This window comes from Chiroxiphia lanceolata, chromosome 1 (assembly GCF_009829145.1).
Source record: "Chiroxiphia lanceolata isolate bChiLan1 chromosome 1, bChiLan1.pri, whole genome shotgun sequence".
NCBI classification, from domain to species: domain Eukaryota; kingdom Metazoa; phylum Chordata; class Aves; order Passeriformes; family Pipridae; genus Chiroxiphia; species Chiroxiphia lanceolata.
Genome location: NC_045637.1, coordinates 149,326,185 through 149,341,942, shown reverse-complemented (window position 1 = coordinate 149,341,942; position 15,758 = coordinate 149,326,185). Strand labels below are relative to the sequence as shown.

The window sequence follows — 15,758 nt, the reverse complement described above, 5'->3', positions numbered from 1 at the left end:
ATATTCTGTAACACAGAAATCCAGTGTTGGACCTGGTTCATTCCCAGAACACTCCTAATGTGCAGCTGAAGGGGTGTGAAGCCCTTCCCTGCACAGGTGCACAGGTCAACCTATACACTACTCAGGTGGAGTCAAAGAAGTAAGCAGCACACACCCCGTGCTCTGCACTGTCACATCCTAGTGGGTAAGTAGGAATCATACTGCAAAAGCTTGCCTTAGTCTTAATATTAGAAAGTGGCATTTTTCAAGATGATTTAAGATGATTTTCCATAGAAAACCTGATTTTTTTTTTTCATTTTAATGATTTCTGAATATGCTGACCTACCAAGTAATATTAAAATTTGTTATTTTTTTTAAACACAGCTGAATTACTTATGGAGAAAAGGCAGGAAAGGAGGCAAAAATTCCTTAAAGCTGTTTACTCCACCCTTGTGCAGGTAGGCTATCTCCCCACCTTTCCACACATGCTCGTGGTAAGGCACAAACTAGGCTTTGTTACAACCACCGTGTAACAAAACCAGTATCAGGCTCACCATTCCTTCAGCTGGATTCTGCTTCTCTGCTAACTTTTTATCCCCAGAAGCCTCCTCCTCTGCTCGGCTGCTGTTCTCTGGTTTCTGATTTAGAAGAGACGAGGACTTCTTATTTTTTAGCAGGTGCTTCAGGAGTTCGTTCCCTGACTCCCCTTTGGCTGCTGGAATGCCGGCTGGCTGTGCCGGACTCTGAGCTGAAGAGGCCGGCTGTGAGGTGACCTTGTCTTCTTCCACCTTAATACTGCTTGGATTTTCTGGTTTAGGCTCAGCTTGACCTGAGCATTGATCAGTCTCTGCCTTTTCCAGTTTAACTTCTTGGATGCTGGTCGGTGTGTCTGTTTTAACCTTTTCAGTCTCTGCACTCCCACTCGGTTGTTTCGGGGCCAGGCTGCCGGGGAGCTTCCCCTCCCGCTCCGGGGAGCTCTGGCTCTCTCCCACGTTTGATGTCGAGGGGCCCGTTAACTCCGCTGGCTCTTGCTCATCCTGGTGACGTGGTTCATTGGGGGTGTTCACTGTGGGGGTGGAGGTAGAATCAGAGATGGTTGGGGTTGATGGTGCAGTGATATCCGAGTGTGGAGTTGACGGGGCTTTTATGGACTCGGCATCGTCGTCCTTTTTCTTTTTCCGCGTCCTTTTCTTTTTGCCTTTCTCTTCTGGGATTATGTCAGAATACAGCTGGATGAGAGACTGGCTTGATCCAGGGAAGTTCGTTGCCTGGGGCACACTAGTGTCCGAACCACATGGGGCACCACTGCCCAGCACTGTAGATGAAGGTACAGCAGAAGGAAAGGGAGGCTTGACCTGGTTCTGCGTAAAGGCAGCCCCAGGAAGATTCCCATGAGTTTGTTTTACATTATGGAAATTGGGGGCTCCACCTGGAACAGCAGATGCATCAGGTCCAAAAGTGGTAGGTCCCACTGGCCTTCTCTCACTGCTTTGCATAAAATTGGTGGCAGGAGGGGAGGTCACAGCACCTTGCTGCAGGATTTGCCCCATCGGTTGCTGCTGATGCTGCGGAGACGGCTGCAGGGGCCGCGGGGTCTGCATGAAATCACAAGGCAGCTCAGAATTGAAGAAAGGTATCTGAGATAAGGATGTTTTGTTATTTAATTCAGACCCCATCATACTGTGCTGCTCCAGCTCCATCCTCTGCTGCAAAGCTCTCTGTCGATCCACCTCCTGCATCAGCTGAATGCGCTGCCGCTCCTGCTGCTCCCGCAAACGCTCCTTTCTCTCCCGCTCTTGGAAACTCTCACTGAAAGGGTTATTGTCCTCAAACTCCACCCTTGGGGGTGGCCCTGACTGTGTAGCTGCATTTGGACCAGGCACAGAAGCTGGTGTACCAGGAGTAATTGGCAACGGTGTCATTGGAGGCTGCATCCTTGCTGGATTCATGGAAATATGACTTGCAGGGGCATTAGCAGGTTGCCATCCGGATAAATTTGGCATTCTGGTTGGGTTGGATTGCCCGGGGATCACCACTGCATGTTGCTGATGCTGCAGCTGCTGTGCCACCATGGGGAAGTTTTGTTGATTCATTGCTGGTGATGTTCCTGCTGGAACCATGGGTGGCTGAGCCTGGACACCGGGCATCATGGAATGGGGGGCCATTCCACACTGCTGTTGCTGCTTGATCCGGTACTCCTCAATCAGCTCCGCGTGCTCCTTCTGCTGCTTTCGGATCTAAAAATTAAAAGTCATTATTCATCTCTGGCATGTACTGGCTGTGCAACATAAACAACGTAACTCACCACTGTAACTCCAGTAGGCAATGAACTTCGGGCAAAAATAGCATTTCTGCACAGTGTTTTTAATGCTAAACAGCAATTATTTCTTTAGAAATACTCTCCATCCCAAGACTTTAGACAAAATAGCAGTGCCCCAGAGTCTTAATTACATACCAAGCCTGCACTGTGCAGGGAGTACACAAACCTAAGTCAAAAGTGATCCTTGTCCTACAGACCTTATCATCCATGCATGGGATACAAATAGCTGGGAACAGAGAGGAAAAAGGAAACACTGAGATGGATGATGTTCACACATCAGTAAAATTTTTGAAAGAATGTAATTGAAAAAGAGAAGTTTGCAGGAAAACAGTGAGGTAGATTCCCATTTATTCACAGGCAGATCCTCAAACTTCTCACAGCAGGTGAAAATGGCAACTGTTCCTTGAAAATTTAAAGTTTTAAGACAAAAATAAACTCAACCTGGACACTAAAAGTTTTGCCTTGTAGTTTAAGGCAAGCGGAAGAAGTCAAAGGAAGGATATGACAGTGTCAACTGGACAAGAAAGAGCCTTTCAGAAATACAGAAGATATCCAACTAAACTGGTCTTTAAAAAAAAAAATAAGGACTTCTAGTCTACTGGTTAATAATAAATACATTAAAAAAATATATCTCTTGCTTCTGCTCATTAGATTATGACTTCCACAGCTTTCATTTGCTATTTGTAGGGACAGAAAAAGTCTGTAACATAATTAAAAATGTTTGATAGCCCTGTCCTTTATCTGGGGCAAGGGATAAGCCTGAAAGCTCAGGACAACAGAGATCCCATCGGACAGGTTACAAACTGCAGGACAGATGCACCCAAAAGGTTATTTACACAGTAACCTCAGGTCCAAGATGATTTATGAGCTCTGGTTTGGCACTGCCACTGCCACAGAAACAATGCCACTGCATAAAGCCACCAGTTGGATCCATCTGCACTGCACAGATCCAGTGCTCCTTCTCCGTGGTTCTGCAGTGCTAAGCCTGTGCTGGCTCTGTACCATGAGGCATCCAAACCACTACTCCCTCCCAGGGGCTGCAGGGGTGGATCAGCCACATCACTGGGATCTCAAAGGACCAGCCCTGACCACACCCAGCTGGCCCCGAGCGACTGCGCGGGTCGACCTGGTGATTTTAGCAGTGCAGGGGAGAACAAGGCACAGTGTATTAGCACAGGCACAGAGCCACACCGAGGCAGCCAAACTGCCCTGGCTGCAGGGACAATCTGGCAGTGTCTCCATGGCTCTGTGCCTGGGCTAATAACCCTGTCACACATCAGCTCGTGGAGCACAGTCAGCTCCGGTTGCTCCGCGCCTGTGTCCAGGGCCAGCAATTCACAGGGATCCCAGAGCTCTTTTCTCTCTCCATACATGTACAGACTTTTCAAAAACTAACTTGATTACAGAAAAATTACTTGATCTGAATGGAAAGAGTGGCAAATTGCTTCCAACAGAAGGTCCTTAAAAATATACTTTAACAAAGCCTCATTTAATCTCCCACTAGGTGTAGAACAAAGTACTGGTTAGGATGTGGGTGACTGGTCTAAATCTGTGGCTGAAGGGCAGTGGGGGGCATTTGCCAGCAGCAGATGAAACTTATGTTTAAAAAGTACAAGTAAGAGAACTATAATTATGGGGCAGTAAATGAATCTGCCACCAATGTCATGATTAGCAGCTGTTACTTCAGTCTAACTCCACTGTAAGACTAGAATCATGTACAGATGATAAAGATTGGTCAAAGTTATTTTTTTTGCACTTATTCCACTTGTGATTCATTGTGTAAGGGAAAAAAAAAAGAAAAAGAAATAAATGATATAGATATAATTTACCCACTCCTTCTCTCTTCCACATAGTGAAAAGACAAGCCAACCAATACCCCATTCAGCTCATAGTTTGTCTTGAAAGCAACACAGGAGTAAGAACTCGAGGGTCAGGTATCACTTCATTCCAAGCTGCCTGCTGCCAATTTTTTCCTTCATATTAAAAAAGGATAATTCTAAAGCATTTTCATTTTCAGCAGGACTAGCTGATCTTGACTATCATGCCAGATAATTTATAAACAACGTCTTGAGGAAGGCAGCATTCAATATTGGTGGCCAAAGCATAGATTTATTGAATTTATCACAGGTTTAATTTGAATTTCATTTACTGTAATCACAGGATGTGAAATTCCAACTGAATATAAGGAAAGAAAAACATAACCCAGTGAAAGTGGTTACATATAGGAACAGAGGCCCTAGAGAGGCTGGGAAATCTCAACCCTTGGAGACTTACAGAACTTGATTGGCAAGGTGCTGAGCAACCTGATTTAACTGTGAAGCTAGTTCTGCTTTGATCATGACTAGATGCTCTCCAGATATCCCTTTGACCCGTACTATTCTGTGATCTAATAACAGATAACACACACACTTATGATCAGCACCTAGGAATGAGACAGATCATAAAGCTAGACTAACACTAAAGATATAATGAAAAGAGATTTTAAAACAGTAACATTGAACTGGTATATAACCAAGACGTTCTGATTATGAAAGGACATCTGAAAAAGACTGAGTTATGAGGTTCATTCAAGCCTGAAACAAAGCCCTGCGTGCTAAGACTTTTCTCTGAATATTTCATTTTTGCTCTTCACGATGCCAGGAACTCTGTTGCAAGTCATTTTGCCAAGGAATTTCCTCTCTTCCCAAAGTACTAAACCAGTTTTTTATCACAATGTCCCTCTGCAACTCCAGTGTCACCTACAATCCAGAGTAATGCTGTTACACACAAAAAACATGACAGCATTTGGCTCCCTTTTTAACTAAATTCCACTGTATCTTTCAGAAGGTTTAAAGGAAAAAGTCACAGTAGCATGACTTGGTACCAAGGTTTTGGATTCCAGGTGATTACCTGATCTAGCTGTTTTTGGACCATGCTCTGCTGCTCAGTAACATGTTTAAGCTGTTCTGCATCCTCTTCTGGGAATTCCCGTCCAGCTTTCTTGGCTGTACGCTGCTTTGCTGAGAGAGCCTTTTTGGATTTTCTGTGTGCTCCAATTTGCTCCTCAAGGTACTTCTGTTGCATTTGAAGAAGTTTCTGTGTATCTTGCAGCCATTCCTCATATTGCTTTCTTTGTGAATCATCTAGAAAGAAGGGAAATAAAATATGGTATGATCCCATCCTGGGGGTAAGCTCTCATTTTTAGAGCTCAAGTTTAACAGTTAGGTAGTCCCCTTTTTTAAAGAAACTATTGGTTAAATTCAGCCAAATTTGACAGAGAATTTGGTATCTCAGAGATATTAAGTTCTTGGAGTGATTTGAGTAAAGGAGACAGAGATTCAAACTACTGCATTTATTGAGAGAAAGCAGTTTTAACACAGTCCCTTCATTTCAGGACACACCAGCCCTCTGTTGAGCCAGCAAATGTGCACTCTCCAGTAAGCAAATGTAGCTTTGAGAGCAGCTACAGAATCTGGTGGTACCCTGCTCTGCTACAGAAGAGGGGACATGGAAGATGTCTGGAAGTAGTCAAGTAGAGAGAGAGAGAATAGGGAGCAAGGACACAAACTTACAGGAAACATGGCCTCATTATTTTTGGTGTTTGTAGAAGACTTTTGTACATATAAAATCTATTTTTATAACTACTTCTAAGAAAAAGATTAAAATTATAAACATCCATCAAATATTCATGAAATGAAAAAAACACACGGTCTTTGTAAAAATCACTTTGTCAGTGTCAGTCCTGGGCAAAAGGGCCTTCAGCATCAGTGCCACATCCTGTCCCCCAGAACAAATGCCTCTCATTTAGGCTGTAACTGAGACATTGCTCTTCCCACAAATGAGAAATGCTCATCTGCCACGAGTCCATTGCTCTCAGACATTTTTCTCAAGGTAAAACCATCACATCTGATAACACCTGATCTGCACTAAGCACAGAAAGCAAGAGAGACAGTTTGGTGATCATGTCATTTGTCTCCTGATCACACTGTGGCAGTGAGCTGGGACACCAGGAATAGGGGATGGATCTTCCTTGTAAACACAGTTTGTTTAACACAGACACCCACACAGCAGTGAGAGTTCAATATGACCACGTCCTTGTGCTCCTGTTCTTCCAAGAATAAATTCTGCTAAACTAATCACATATCCTGAAGGGACAATTGAGTGGAAACAAGGAGAGTAACGTGAGCAACATGGAAGTGCAAATGAAAGTACTGAAATACTAATGAGTTCCAGCTAAGAATAACTACTACTGAAATGAGCAACTGATTTCCTCAAGTGCCCAGAACCCACCACCACTCAACCAGAGCGAGGCCACGCTGAGTGCCATGTGAAATCTCACTCGAAATTAATACAGATAATATTGCAAAAGCTCCTTCTTGCACACTCAGTGCTGCTGTTCCAGTTTCTGGAAAAGGTGAAGGTGTTTACTTCTATTTCTTATTCAAAAATATCAAGTGAACTATTTGTAGTGATAGAAACACTTTTTTTCACATGGTCTCCTCCTCCCAACATAGGCTCAGTTTCAATTTCTGCTAGGAAATATTCCTTATCATAGAGATCAGGATTTACAATTGATCTAGGGCAGCCAGAAACACAGAATGCAAAATGTTAGTGCTGTATATTTCTGCTTTCAGCAATTGTGCTTCCCAACCAGGCTTGCTTAACTAATGCCTGGAAAGCTTTTTCTGATATTTGTTCAAATGACAGTGATACTGCACAAAACTTTTTGCTTCTGAAAATAAAAAAAAATCCAACTCAATATAGACAGTTGTTCTCACTGAGCTCAGAGTATTGCAACACAACCCAAGACCAGGTTTCTGACACAGCAGTCTGCCAGTTAGTAGATTACAGTTCTCACACAGATCCAAATAATGTCAATTTTCTGGTTCCCTCCTTCCTTATGGTGCTTCTTCTATTAACAGCAGAAATTATTCTATTATTTTGGCCTTCACTGCTCTGAGCTCCTGGCACTGACTGACCCATAAAAGGAAATCTATTGATATACAAAATGAAATTATAACCTTGCAAATATTAACAGCATTCACTACACACCCCTTAATTGGCATTGTAATGATGAAATGACTCATTTTAAAAAGATGACTTTTTGAGAGATGAGATCCATTTACGGACATTTTATATTAAAGAAAACAGAACCGAAAAATGAAACAACACCATAAAATAAATTTTTAAATCTTTACTTACTGACAAAGCCAGGACCAAAATTGGGAGGATTAGGCCTAGAAATCTGAGGTGTCAAACTTCCATCCTAGAAATTTCAGTAAAACATACAGACAGGGATATTAAATCATGATTCAATTAAAATAACCAAAATGTAGTTATAACTGTTAAACACTTTTGTTTCAAGCCCATATCAAGTTTTATTACCTGTGCAATTGCCTGCTGCATATGATTTTGGCCTTCACTGGTCTGAGCTCCTGGCACTGACTGACCCATAAAAGGAAACCTATGGATATATAAAGTGAAATGATAACCTTGAAAAATTGTATTTTAGGGGAGAGAAAACCTTTTGTACTACACTGAACTTACACAAAGCACACAAGTATTTTATATACAATTGTTTGAACATCTGTACCAAACTTTTTCAACATCTGGAGAATACTAATTCTCCCTTGGTTGAAACTACAGCATTTTAGGTTTTTCAGAGAGAAGTAGTAAACATGGTCTACTGTGCTAAAACAGTGAAAACACACATGCACACAAAATCTGTATTTGCATTCTTATATTTTATGATTTAAAAAGAAAAGGTTTAATGCATTTAGGTATCATCATCACCAGCCCAGTCAAGTGGAGTTGGGCAAATGCACAGCCCTGGTGTGCATTTACATGTAGTATCATACAACATGTATTATGATATTTGATAACATGTATTGTGAGAGATGATAATACATGTATTATCATATAACACTAAAGTATGTGTTAGGAAGATGAAAACACACAGTTTTAAGGGCCACATAATAAAAGGTGCAGATCCTTCCTGGCCCACAGACTCCCCCACCCTAGAGTAAGGGCAGTCCTGGTGGAGCCTGCACAGTTCACAGTTCTTCTTGTCCTCAGAACGGATTTAAAGAGAGGGTCAAACTTCCACTATTTGGAAACCTTAATTATACCCAGCATTAAATGATATGCTGCAACACAAAATTTCACTGTTACATGGTCATCCACAGTTTTCTAACACCATGTGTGGGAGATGTGTCATTACCTAATTAGTAAGTGGGAAAACAAGAAAAGCATCAACAGTGAATCTGTGTTGAGCAATGACATCACAACTGGAACACAAGTCTGATGCCTTTAAGTTTCTACTGCCACACTGGCTTTATTCTTAGGAGATAGTCCTGTGTTATCATGGACTATGAACTCCAGGGCATAAAGATCTTTTCTCTACTTTTAATTTTTTCGTATTCTGCACACAGCTTCCCCAAGCTCTGTTATTTCCTTTTACATTTTGTAGCCCTAAAGAATGGTATCAAGTGTTGCCTACCTGTTCATGACCATTGGTGGCATCCCCATGTTACTCTGTGCCATGACCTTGTTGATCCCCTTAAGGGCCACCATTTTTGCTTTCATTATGGGATCAGTAATTGCATCAAAGTCTGTAAGAGAAAAACAGTAGAACTGAATAACACAGCTGAGCATTCCAAGTTATTAACTGGAACTGACTTGTTTACATCTAGTTCATTAGTAAATCTTCTTTAAAACCACCTAATTGCATTACTAATTCACATTAATTGTCATCTCCACTTCAAAATTCATGGTTAATAAGTATAATAACATATAAACAAAAGCAGGTCAGTCTGAGAAGGGCTCTAGACCAAACTTGGCCTATGACCCAACAGATTAATAAATTCTATTTACAGGTTTAAGACTCAGGAAGAAGAATTGTTTCTGTGAGCTTGGCTGGCAACTGATATACCATCACTAATGAACTAAAAGAACAGCCTTGATGGCCAGTGTGCTCACAACTAACACAATTCTCAAAATTTAGTATTTCATTAATAACAATTAATTAATAGTGATGGTCTCAATCTTAATGTTCAAACTACTAAATTGTATTAAACAAGCAATCACAATTTATCTTAAATGCTTTTAGTACATGCAGAATTATTAGAGATGTTTCTGAGCCTTGCCTAGACTGACAGTTAGTAATACAGTTTTCAATGATCCCTTTCCTTGAGACAACACTAAAAACTGCAAAGAAATGTAATGAAACAACCATAAACATAAAAATGATAGAGCAAGTATCAAAAGGTCAGCTGTTGCACTTGGTCATTAAATGTTGTTTACAAAGAGTGCATTTACTCCATATCACACTGAGAACCTAAAGTATAAAGAGAATATGTGACACAACCGATGTCACAAACATTATCAGAAGTGTAGAGTTACCCTGATCCTGGTAATGACAACGGGAGCCTGGCCCCAGAGTTCAGAATTCCACCTACACACTCAATTTCCATACTCTCTGTAGGCAGGTTAATTTTCACTATGCCACCTTCAAGTTCCACAGAACTACCTCCTTCTTTCAGTGCTAGGGATTATTTAACTATTTGTTGTTGCATTTTTATAAAAAAACTAACCAGAACACAGACAAACACATCACCCACATACCAATATTGGGGAAAAATGGCTCTGAACGCTGGCGAATCATGGCTTGCATCTGTCGCTGCTGCTGCTGCTCCTGTCTTTCCTGATCCAAGAGGTCCTGCAGAAGAAGTGGTTGTTCCTCTAGCAGGAGTGGTCTCTCTCGGTTCTGTTGCTGAGCTAATGGTTGAGGGAGCATCATCTGTTGGGGACCAGAGATGCCACTGGGACCAGGACGGTTTGGTACAGCCACAGTTTGATTAGATGTCTGTCCCGTCCCAAAGCTATGATTAGATGACTGACCCTGAATAAATCCTGGATTTGGTGACCCTTGAGAAAAATTATGGTTCATTCGTGGAACCATGGACAAATTTGAATTTAAAGTGTTTTCCAAGATCTGTCCACCAGGTGTCATGAGTGTTTGTGGAATACCTGATCCATGGTTCATTTGTGTGGGTGGCAGGGATTGAGATGGAGATCCCAGAGTTCTCGCTTCAGCATTGTCTGAGCTTTCATTAGACAGCAAACTTGAGAGGACTGGGGTGGACCCAGAAATACTGCAGGAACTTACTGCTCCTTGAACAGGTAGTGAAGCGGATCCCTGAGCATCTGGACTAGGCACAGTTGTTTCTTGACTAGGAACAGCAGCAGTTTTGTCAGGGAATTCTGGGTTAGCAGGCTGTGCAGGAGCCTTTTCTCCATCCTTTAACTCCACTTCAGCAGCCTGTTGAGTACTTGTGGATTCAGCATTTCCATCACTTTTTTCATTTTCATTCTTCTTTTCCTCCTGAGTGTTTGGAGAAAGTACTTCTGTTTTAATTTCATTTTCTGTAGCAGATTTCTTTGGTGGAGACTGGTTCTCAGGAGGCGCAGCAGTTGTATCACCTTGTTCTTTCTGTTTGGGTTCTTCTGCCTTGCCCTGGATATCTAGTTTGTCATCAATGGGGACACTAAGATCTAGTTCTTCATTAAACATTCCTTTCTTATCCCCCACATCAAGGTCTGGGTCTGTGTACGCAATTAAATCAAATTCTCCTGATCTTAGAAGATCATCAAGGTGAGGATCATTGGTTTCCAAATTATCTAGAGTGTCCAGTTCATCTCCTTTCCCATCCTCGGTGTCTAGATTCAGATTTTCTAGATCCTCATCATCTAAATCCTTGACTTCAACACCATCAAGGTCTTTCACATCCAAATCTTTTACAGCAGGATCATCAGGATCAAGCTTTTCCTCTAGACCATCACTTGGCTGGTTGGGAATCTGTAAGTTTGCAGATTCATCACTTGGTGCAGATGTGGACAAAGATGGTCCTGGGAACGCATCAGCAACTGGCTGATGACCTAGAGAACGCATTACAAGTGCAGGTGGGTTGTCAGGATTGATCTGATCCTGCTGGGACTGCGACATGTGCTCCAAACTTGTAGATATCTGCAACTGGTTGGGTATTCCTTGAGAATTATGTCTCAGTGGTTCTGCCTGTCTTGGGCCTGGAAAATCCTGCCTGGGCATGAACCCTGTGTGTCTCTGATGCTGAGCTGCTGCTTCCATAACATTTGCAGCAGAAGGATTAAAGGGCAGCCTTGGCCTCCCGTCGGGAGCTCTGTGACGTAACTCGATAAACGCCTGACCCAATATATTGTGCTGCTGAACTGGCATTCCCTGCGGAGGAAAATGTTGGGAGATCCCAGATGTGTTATTTATTTGTGGATTGTTCACTGGCCAAGGCATATCAATAGACAGGGATCTTCTCAGCTGTGGGGGAACTCCAGGGCGCTGCATCGGCTGCTGGGGACCGAGGAAACGTTCTTGACCTGAGGGTGGACCATGGCCACCTCCTGGAAAACCATATCTAAAATAAAGCATGAAAGACTAAGTAACCTTTTTTTTCCTAAGGCTGCCTAGTCTGGCATATCTGAGTAAATAGCTATTCACTAAAATGCTTTAAGTGATGCATTCATTAAGATATTTAAATAAATATTTTGACTGATTATGCTTACATTTAAATGAGCTTTATGACTACAATAAAATAATTGCTTTAATTATGTTTAATAAACAACCTGTTTTCAATTTCAGTAATAATAATAATGGATAGAAAACTATGACAGTCAGAACTATCCTAGTAAATAATATATATGTTAATTCAACCCAGCGTAAAAAATAATAGTGCATGGATTTAGAAATTACTGAAATAAATACAAATACTTAAAATCATAATTCCTGAGATGACAACGTATTGATACTGGTATTCATTTTACATCACAGCATTCACTGTAAAAATTGCACAGACAGAAGCTGATATTTGATTACTTATTCATTAGAAATGAAAACAAGAATATTATAGTTATTAATTATTAAGACATCAAAAATAAAGTCCAACCTTTCACTTTTTTTTGTTTGTTTGTTTTAAAGAAATGCAGTTTCTCCATTTTTATTTCTGATTAATTCCCAATAAAAGAGTGTAGAACACTGTTAGTGTAAAACACAAGAAAACGCACTGCACATACGGACTTCAAGAAGGTTACCAGCTACTGCAGACAACACAGATGATTTTTCATCCAAAAGAACCCCTTTATCTAACGACCCTTGTAATATCCTGGGTTTAAGAGATCCAAGAGCTTACCTAAGGCCATGAGGTCTCATCCCCATGGCATTCATATCGCCTGGAAACTGGGGTCTGAACTGCCCATCAGCAGGAAACGGCCCACGCTGGTCTTTTGGGTATACGGCGAACCTTGGCCCACCCGGAGGGACTACAGAGGACCTAATATTCCCAGGATATGGAGGAGGAGGGCGATTAAAGATTTGATTTAAGTTGTCTTGCTGCCAGTGCTGAAGAGGAGTCGCATGGGTGGGAGCTGCTGCATCCTGCAAGGCCTTTTCCTGACGAACCGCGTTCTTCTTCTGCTGCTGTTGCTGTAGAATAATTTCACGTAATTTCTGGCGCTGTTTAAAAAAAAAAAAAATCATTACACTTGACACTGCAACTGACATGTTTTGAAGTGTTACACTCTGCTAGGTTAAGCTTTTCGGAGGAAAGAAATTCTTCAGTCACTACAGAAAAATATTAAGAACTATCGTAATCACCTCAGGAATGAGAAGGGGGGTCAAACGGTGCAAGGTGCTGGTGGTGCAACTTGACATTCAGACCTCTTGTCAAAATGTATGGTGTGAACCCATTCTATCAATTAAAATTAAAGGAATTTTTCTTTTTTCTATTCCAACAATGCAGGTCCTGTTGCCACATGAAAAGTGCAAGGGTGACTAAAGGTCCACTGAAGAAAATTCAGCAAGAGGTTTGCACCACAGCTGCAGAATTTGCTCTGACTGATGATAAATACTACCAATTTTCCACCAAATCCACTTCCCATCAGTCCTTCCAAACAAAAGAGTGAGCAGCTTTCCATGAGCTGAATGTAATTCTATTCTCAGCAAGAGCTGTTGGTCAAACATTCACTGGCAGAAACTTGGGAGCGAAAGTGCCTCAAGAAGAGCAGTGACCAAGGGCAGGATTCACCTCAACATGTTGGCCAACTGCAAAGTCAGATGCCTGGTCTGAGATCTTTGCCTGTACCCACTTTTCCAGCCAGTGAAGAAGTCACTGACAATCAGTTCCACATCTCATCTGTTACAGAACAGAACTAATTGTCCTTTCAAGGTGTTTTTTCCCCTTAGACTCTAGCTAAAAGAGCTATTACTGACCAACCATCTACACCTTCAGTGGCTTCAAATATGGCCTTTGCTTTCTTTTTGGATCTTAAAAATTACTGATGTTTCTATATTCTATATGTTCTGGTTCTATCCAGGTGGACCAAATGAACATACTAAGTAAATTAAGATGATTCTTATCTTACATATAGCTATGTTTAATGACAAGAAACTTCAAATATTAACAAGAATGGGGGAAATTCTTCTGTTTATGAAATTTTAATACCATCAGTATTGAACATTATCCTCACCTGTCTTAACTTCTCAGTATCTGCTTGAGACATATTCATGGTATTCTGTGTATCTGTTACTCCCGTGGTGGGTGCTGGGCCAGGAACTTGTGAAACTTTGGGAAACTGCTGTCCTTGAGAAGTCATGGGAGAATTTCCAGATGCACTGAAGGTGCCCTCAGATCCAGGCCGTGGCTGATCGGCAGCATCATGGGCCAGTTGACCAGTTCCAAAAGATTCTGGCTGAGGTCTTGGAGTCATTGGTGGTTGATCATATGGGTCACGTGCTGGAGCAGCTGGACCATGGCTAAATGAATCTGTTATTGCAGGTCCTGCAGGTCTGGGAGTTTGAGAACATGGATCTGATGGCCTGACGAAAGTGCCCTGCAACCTGCTCTGTGGTGTCTGCAGGAAAGGATCTCTGTTTGGTATTACTCCTGGTCTTGTCATTGCAGGTCTGTTAAAACCCTCAGAAATCCCTGGCCTTGGAGTTGCTGGTTGCTGAGAATAGGGATCATTGAGAACTGGCCTTGGTGTCCCGGGAGGTTGGGCATATGGATCAGAATGTCTCTGATTTGCTGGGGTCTGAGAGAATAAATCTGCCGGCTGAGAAGGTCTCGGTGTTGGTGGTTGCTGCATATATGGATCAACTGTGGTGGGCCGAGGAGTTCCTGGAGGTTGGGCATAAGGATCAGCAACTGGCCGAGGAGTACCTGGAGGCTGGGAATAAGGGTCCTGAGAAGCAGGCCTTGAAATGGGCCCAGACTGAGGGAAAGAATCGCTCTGTTGCCGCGCTATCCGGGGTGGGGGGGCAAAAGGTTCCTTTATTGCAGGGTGGGGAGTCAGGGGAGGCTGGCTGTATGGATCATTAGTCTGATTATGGGAAAAGTTATCCACTGGCCTCGGTGTCAAAGCAGGCCTTTCATATGGATCCACAGCAACGCGCCGGGGGGTGGTTGGCATGGACGTGTAGGGATCTTGTGGGGACTGAGGAGGGCGCATAGGAGTTTTAAAAGGTCCAGGGTTCCCATCAGGAGCGGGAGTCGGAGTCAATGGAGGCCGTGCATAGGCATCAGCAGAGGCTACTCTCTGTCTCTGAAATGTATCAGTTCTAGGAGCCGGCTTAGTAAAGGGATCACTGCTTCCAGCTGCTAAAGGAACCTTCCCTGACTGTTCCAGGGATCTCAGGACCCCCAATGGTTTGGAGAACTGCTCTGATGCCATGACAGGCCTGGGTGTGTCTGGTGGCTTTGCATAGGGATCACTGCTCCCTGGAGATGAAGAACATGAATCCCTGACTGGTGAAGGCCTGCTTCCCGATGGTTCAGTTCCCTGAATGGGCCGGGACACAGATGACTGTGCTGCACAGGTATCTAATGGGGCAATGGTGTTCCTTCTAACAAAGTTCTGGTTAACGGGTGCTGGTCTAGGTGTTCCCACCATTTTAGCATATGGATCCATTGGAGAGGGAGGTCTTGTGTTTGTGGAACCTGGAGAAAACATCTGTTGTGATGATGTCTGAGGAGTCTGAGACTGAGCCAGTGAATCGTGTACTGGGACTCGGGTCAGAGTAGGGGGTGGGGCTTGTGGTTTTAGGAACACATCATCTGAGGACGAGGACGTAGGCGTAGCAGGGAGCTGCTGCTTTGTAAATAGATCCTTATGGAATGTCTGTTGTGCAGGAGACATACTTCCATTGCCAGTCTGTGGCGTTAAGGGGCTCTGGATCCCACTGCTGGGTGTGTCTGAGCCAGACTGGTTCAGAAGCTGCTGTGAACTAAACTGCTGCTGCTGCTGTTGCTGCTGCTGCTGCTGCTGCTGCTCATTTTTCACTTGTTCAAGCTTCTGCGTGGCTTCTATTTTGGCTTGTTGCTTACTCTTTTGCCGCATTTGCTGTTTTAAAATTATGAGGAAAAAAGGTTACACTAGTAAGTTTGGGGCATACAAA

General features: G+C 42.8%; 1 protein-coding gene across 10 annotated transcripts in view; it reads right to left on the bottom strand.

The window, feature by feature from the left end:
- KMT2C (lysine methyltransferase 2C) overlaps nucleotides 1-15,758 on the bottom strand; it is a 194,339-nt gene that overhangs the window by 16,771 nt on the left and 161,810 nt on the right. For all 10 annotated transcript variants that reach the window (XM_032692870.1, XM_032692911.1, XM_032692865.1 and 7 more), the window contains 8 exons: nucleotides 13,832-15,703; nucleotides 12,496-12,818; nucleotides 9,902-11,724; nucleotides 8,778-8,889; nucleotides 7,664-7,742; nucleotides 7,481-7,544; nucleotides 5,189-5,421; nucleotides 534-2,216 (listed from right to left, as the gene is read on the bottom strand). In XM_032692870.1, coding sequence (XP_032548761.1) covers nucleotides 534-2,216; nucleotides 5,189-5,421; nucleotides 7,481-7,544; nucleotides 7,664-7,742; nucleotides 8,778-8,889; nucleotides 9,902-11,724; nucleotides 12,496-12,818; nucleotides 13,832-15,703 — 6,189 coding nt within the window. The remainder of the gene's footprint in view (nucleotides 1-533; nucleotides 2,217-5,188; nucleotides 5,422-7,480; nucleotides 7,545-7,663; nucleotides 7,743-8,777; nucleotides 8,890-9,901; nucleotides 11,725-12,495; nucleotides 12,819-13,831; nucleotides 15,704-15,758) is intronic.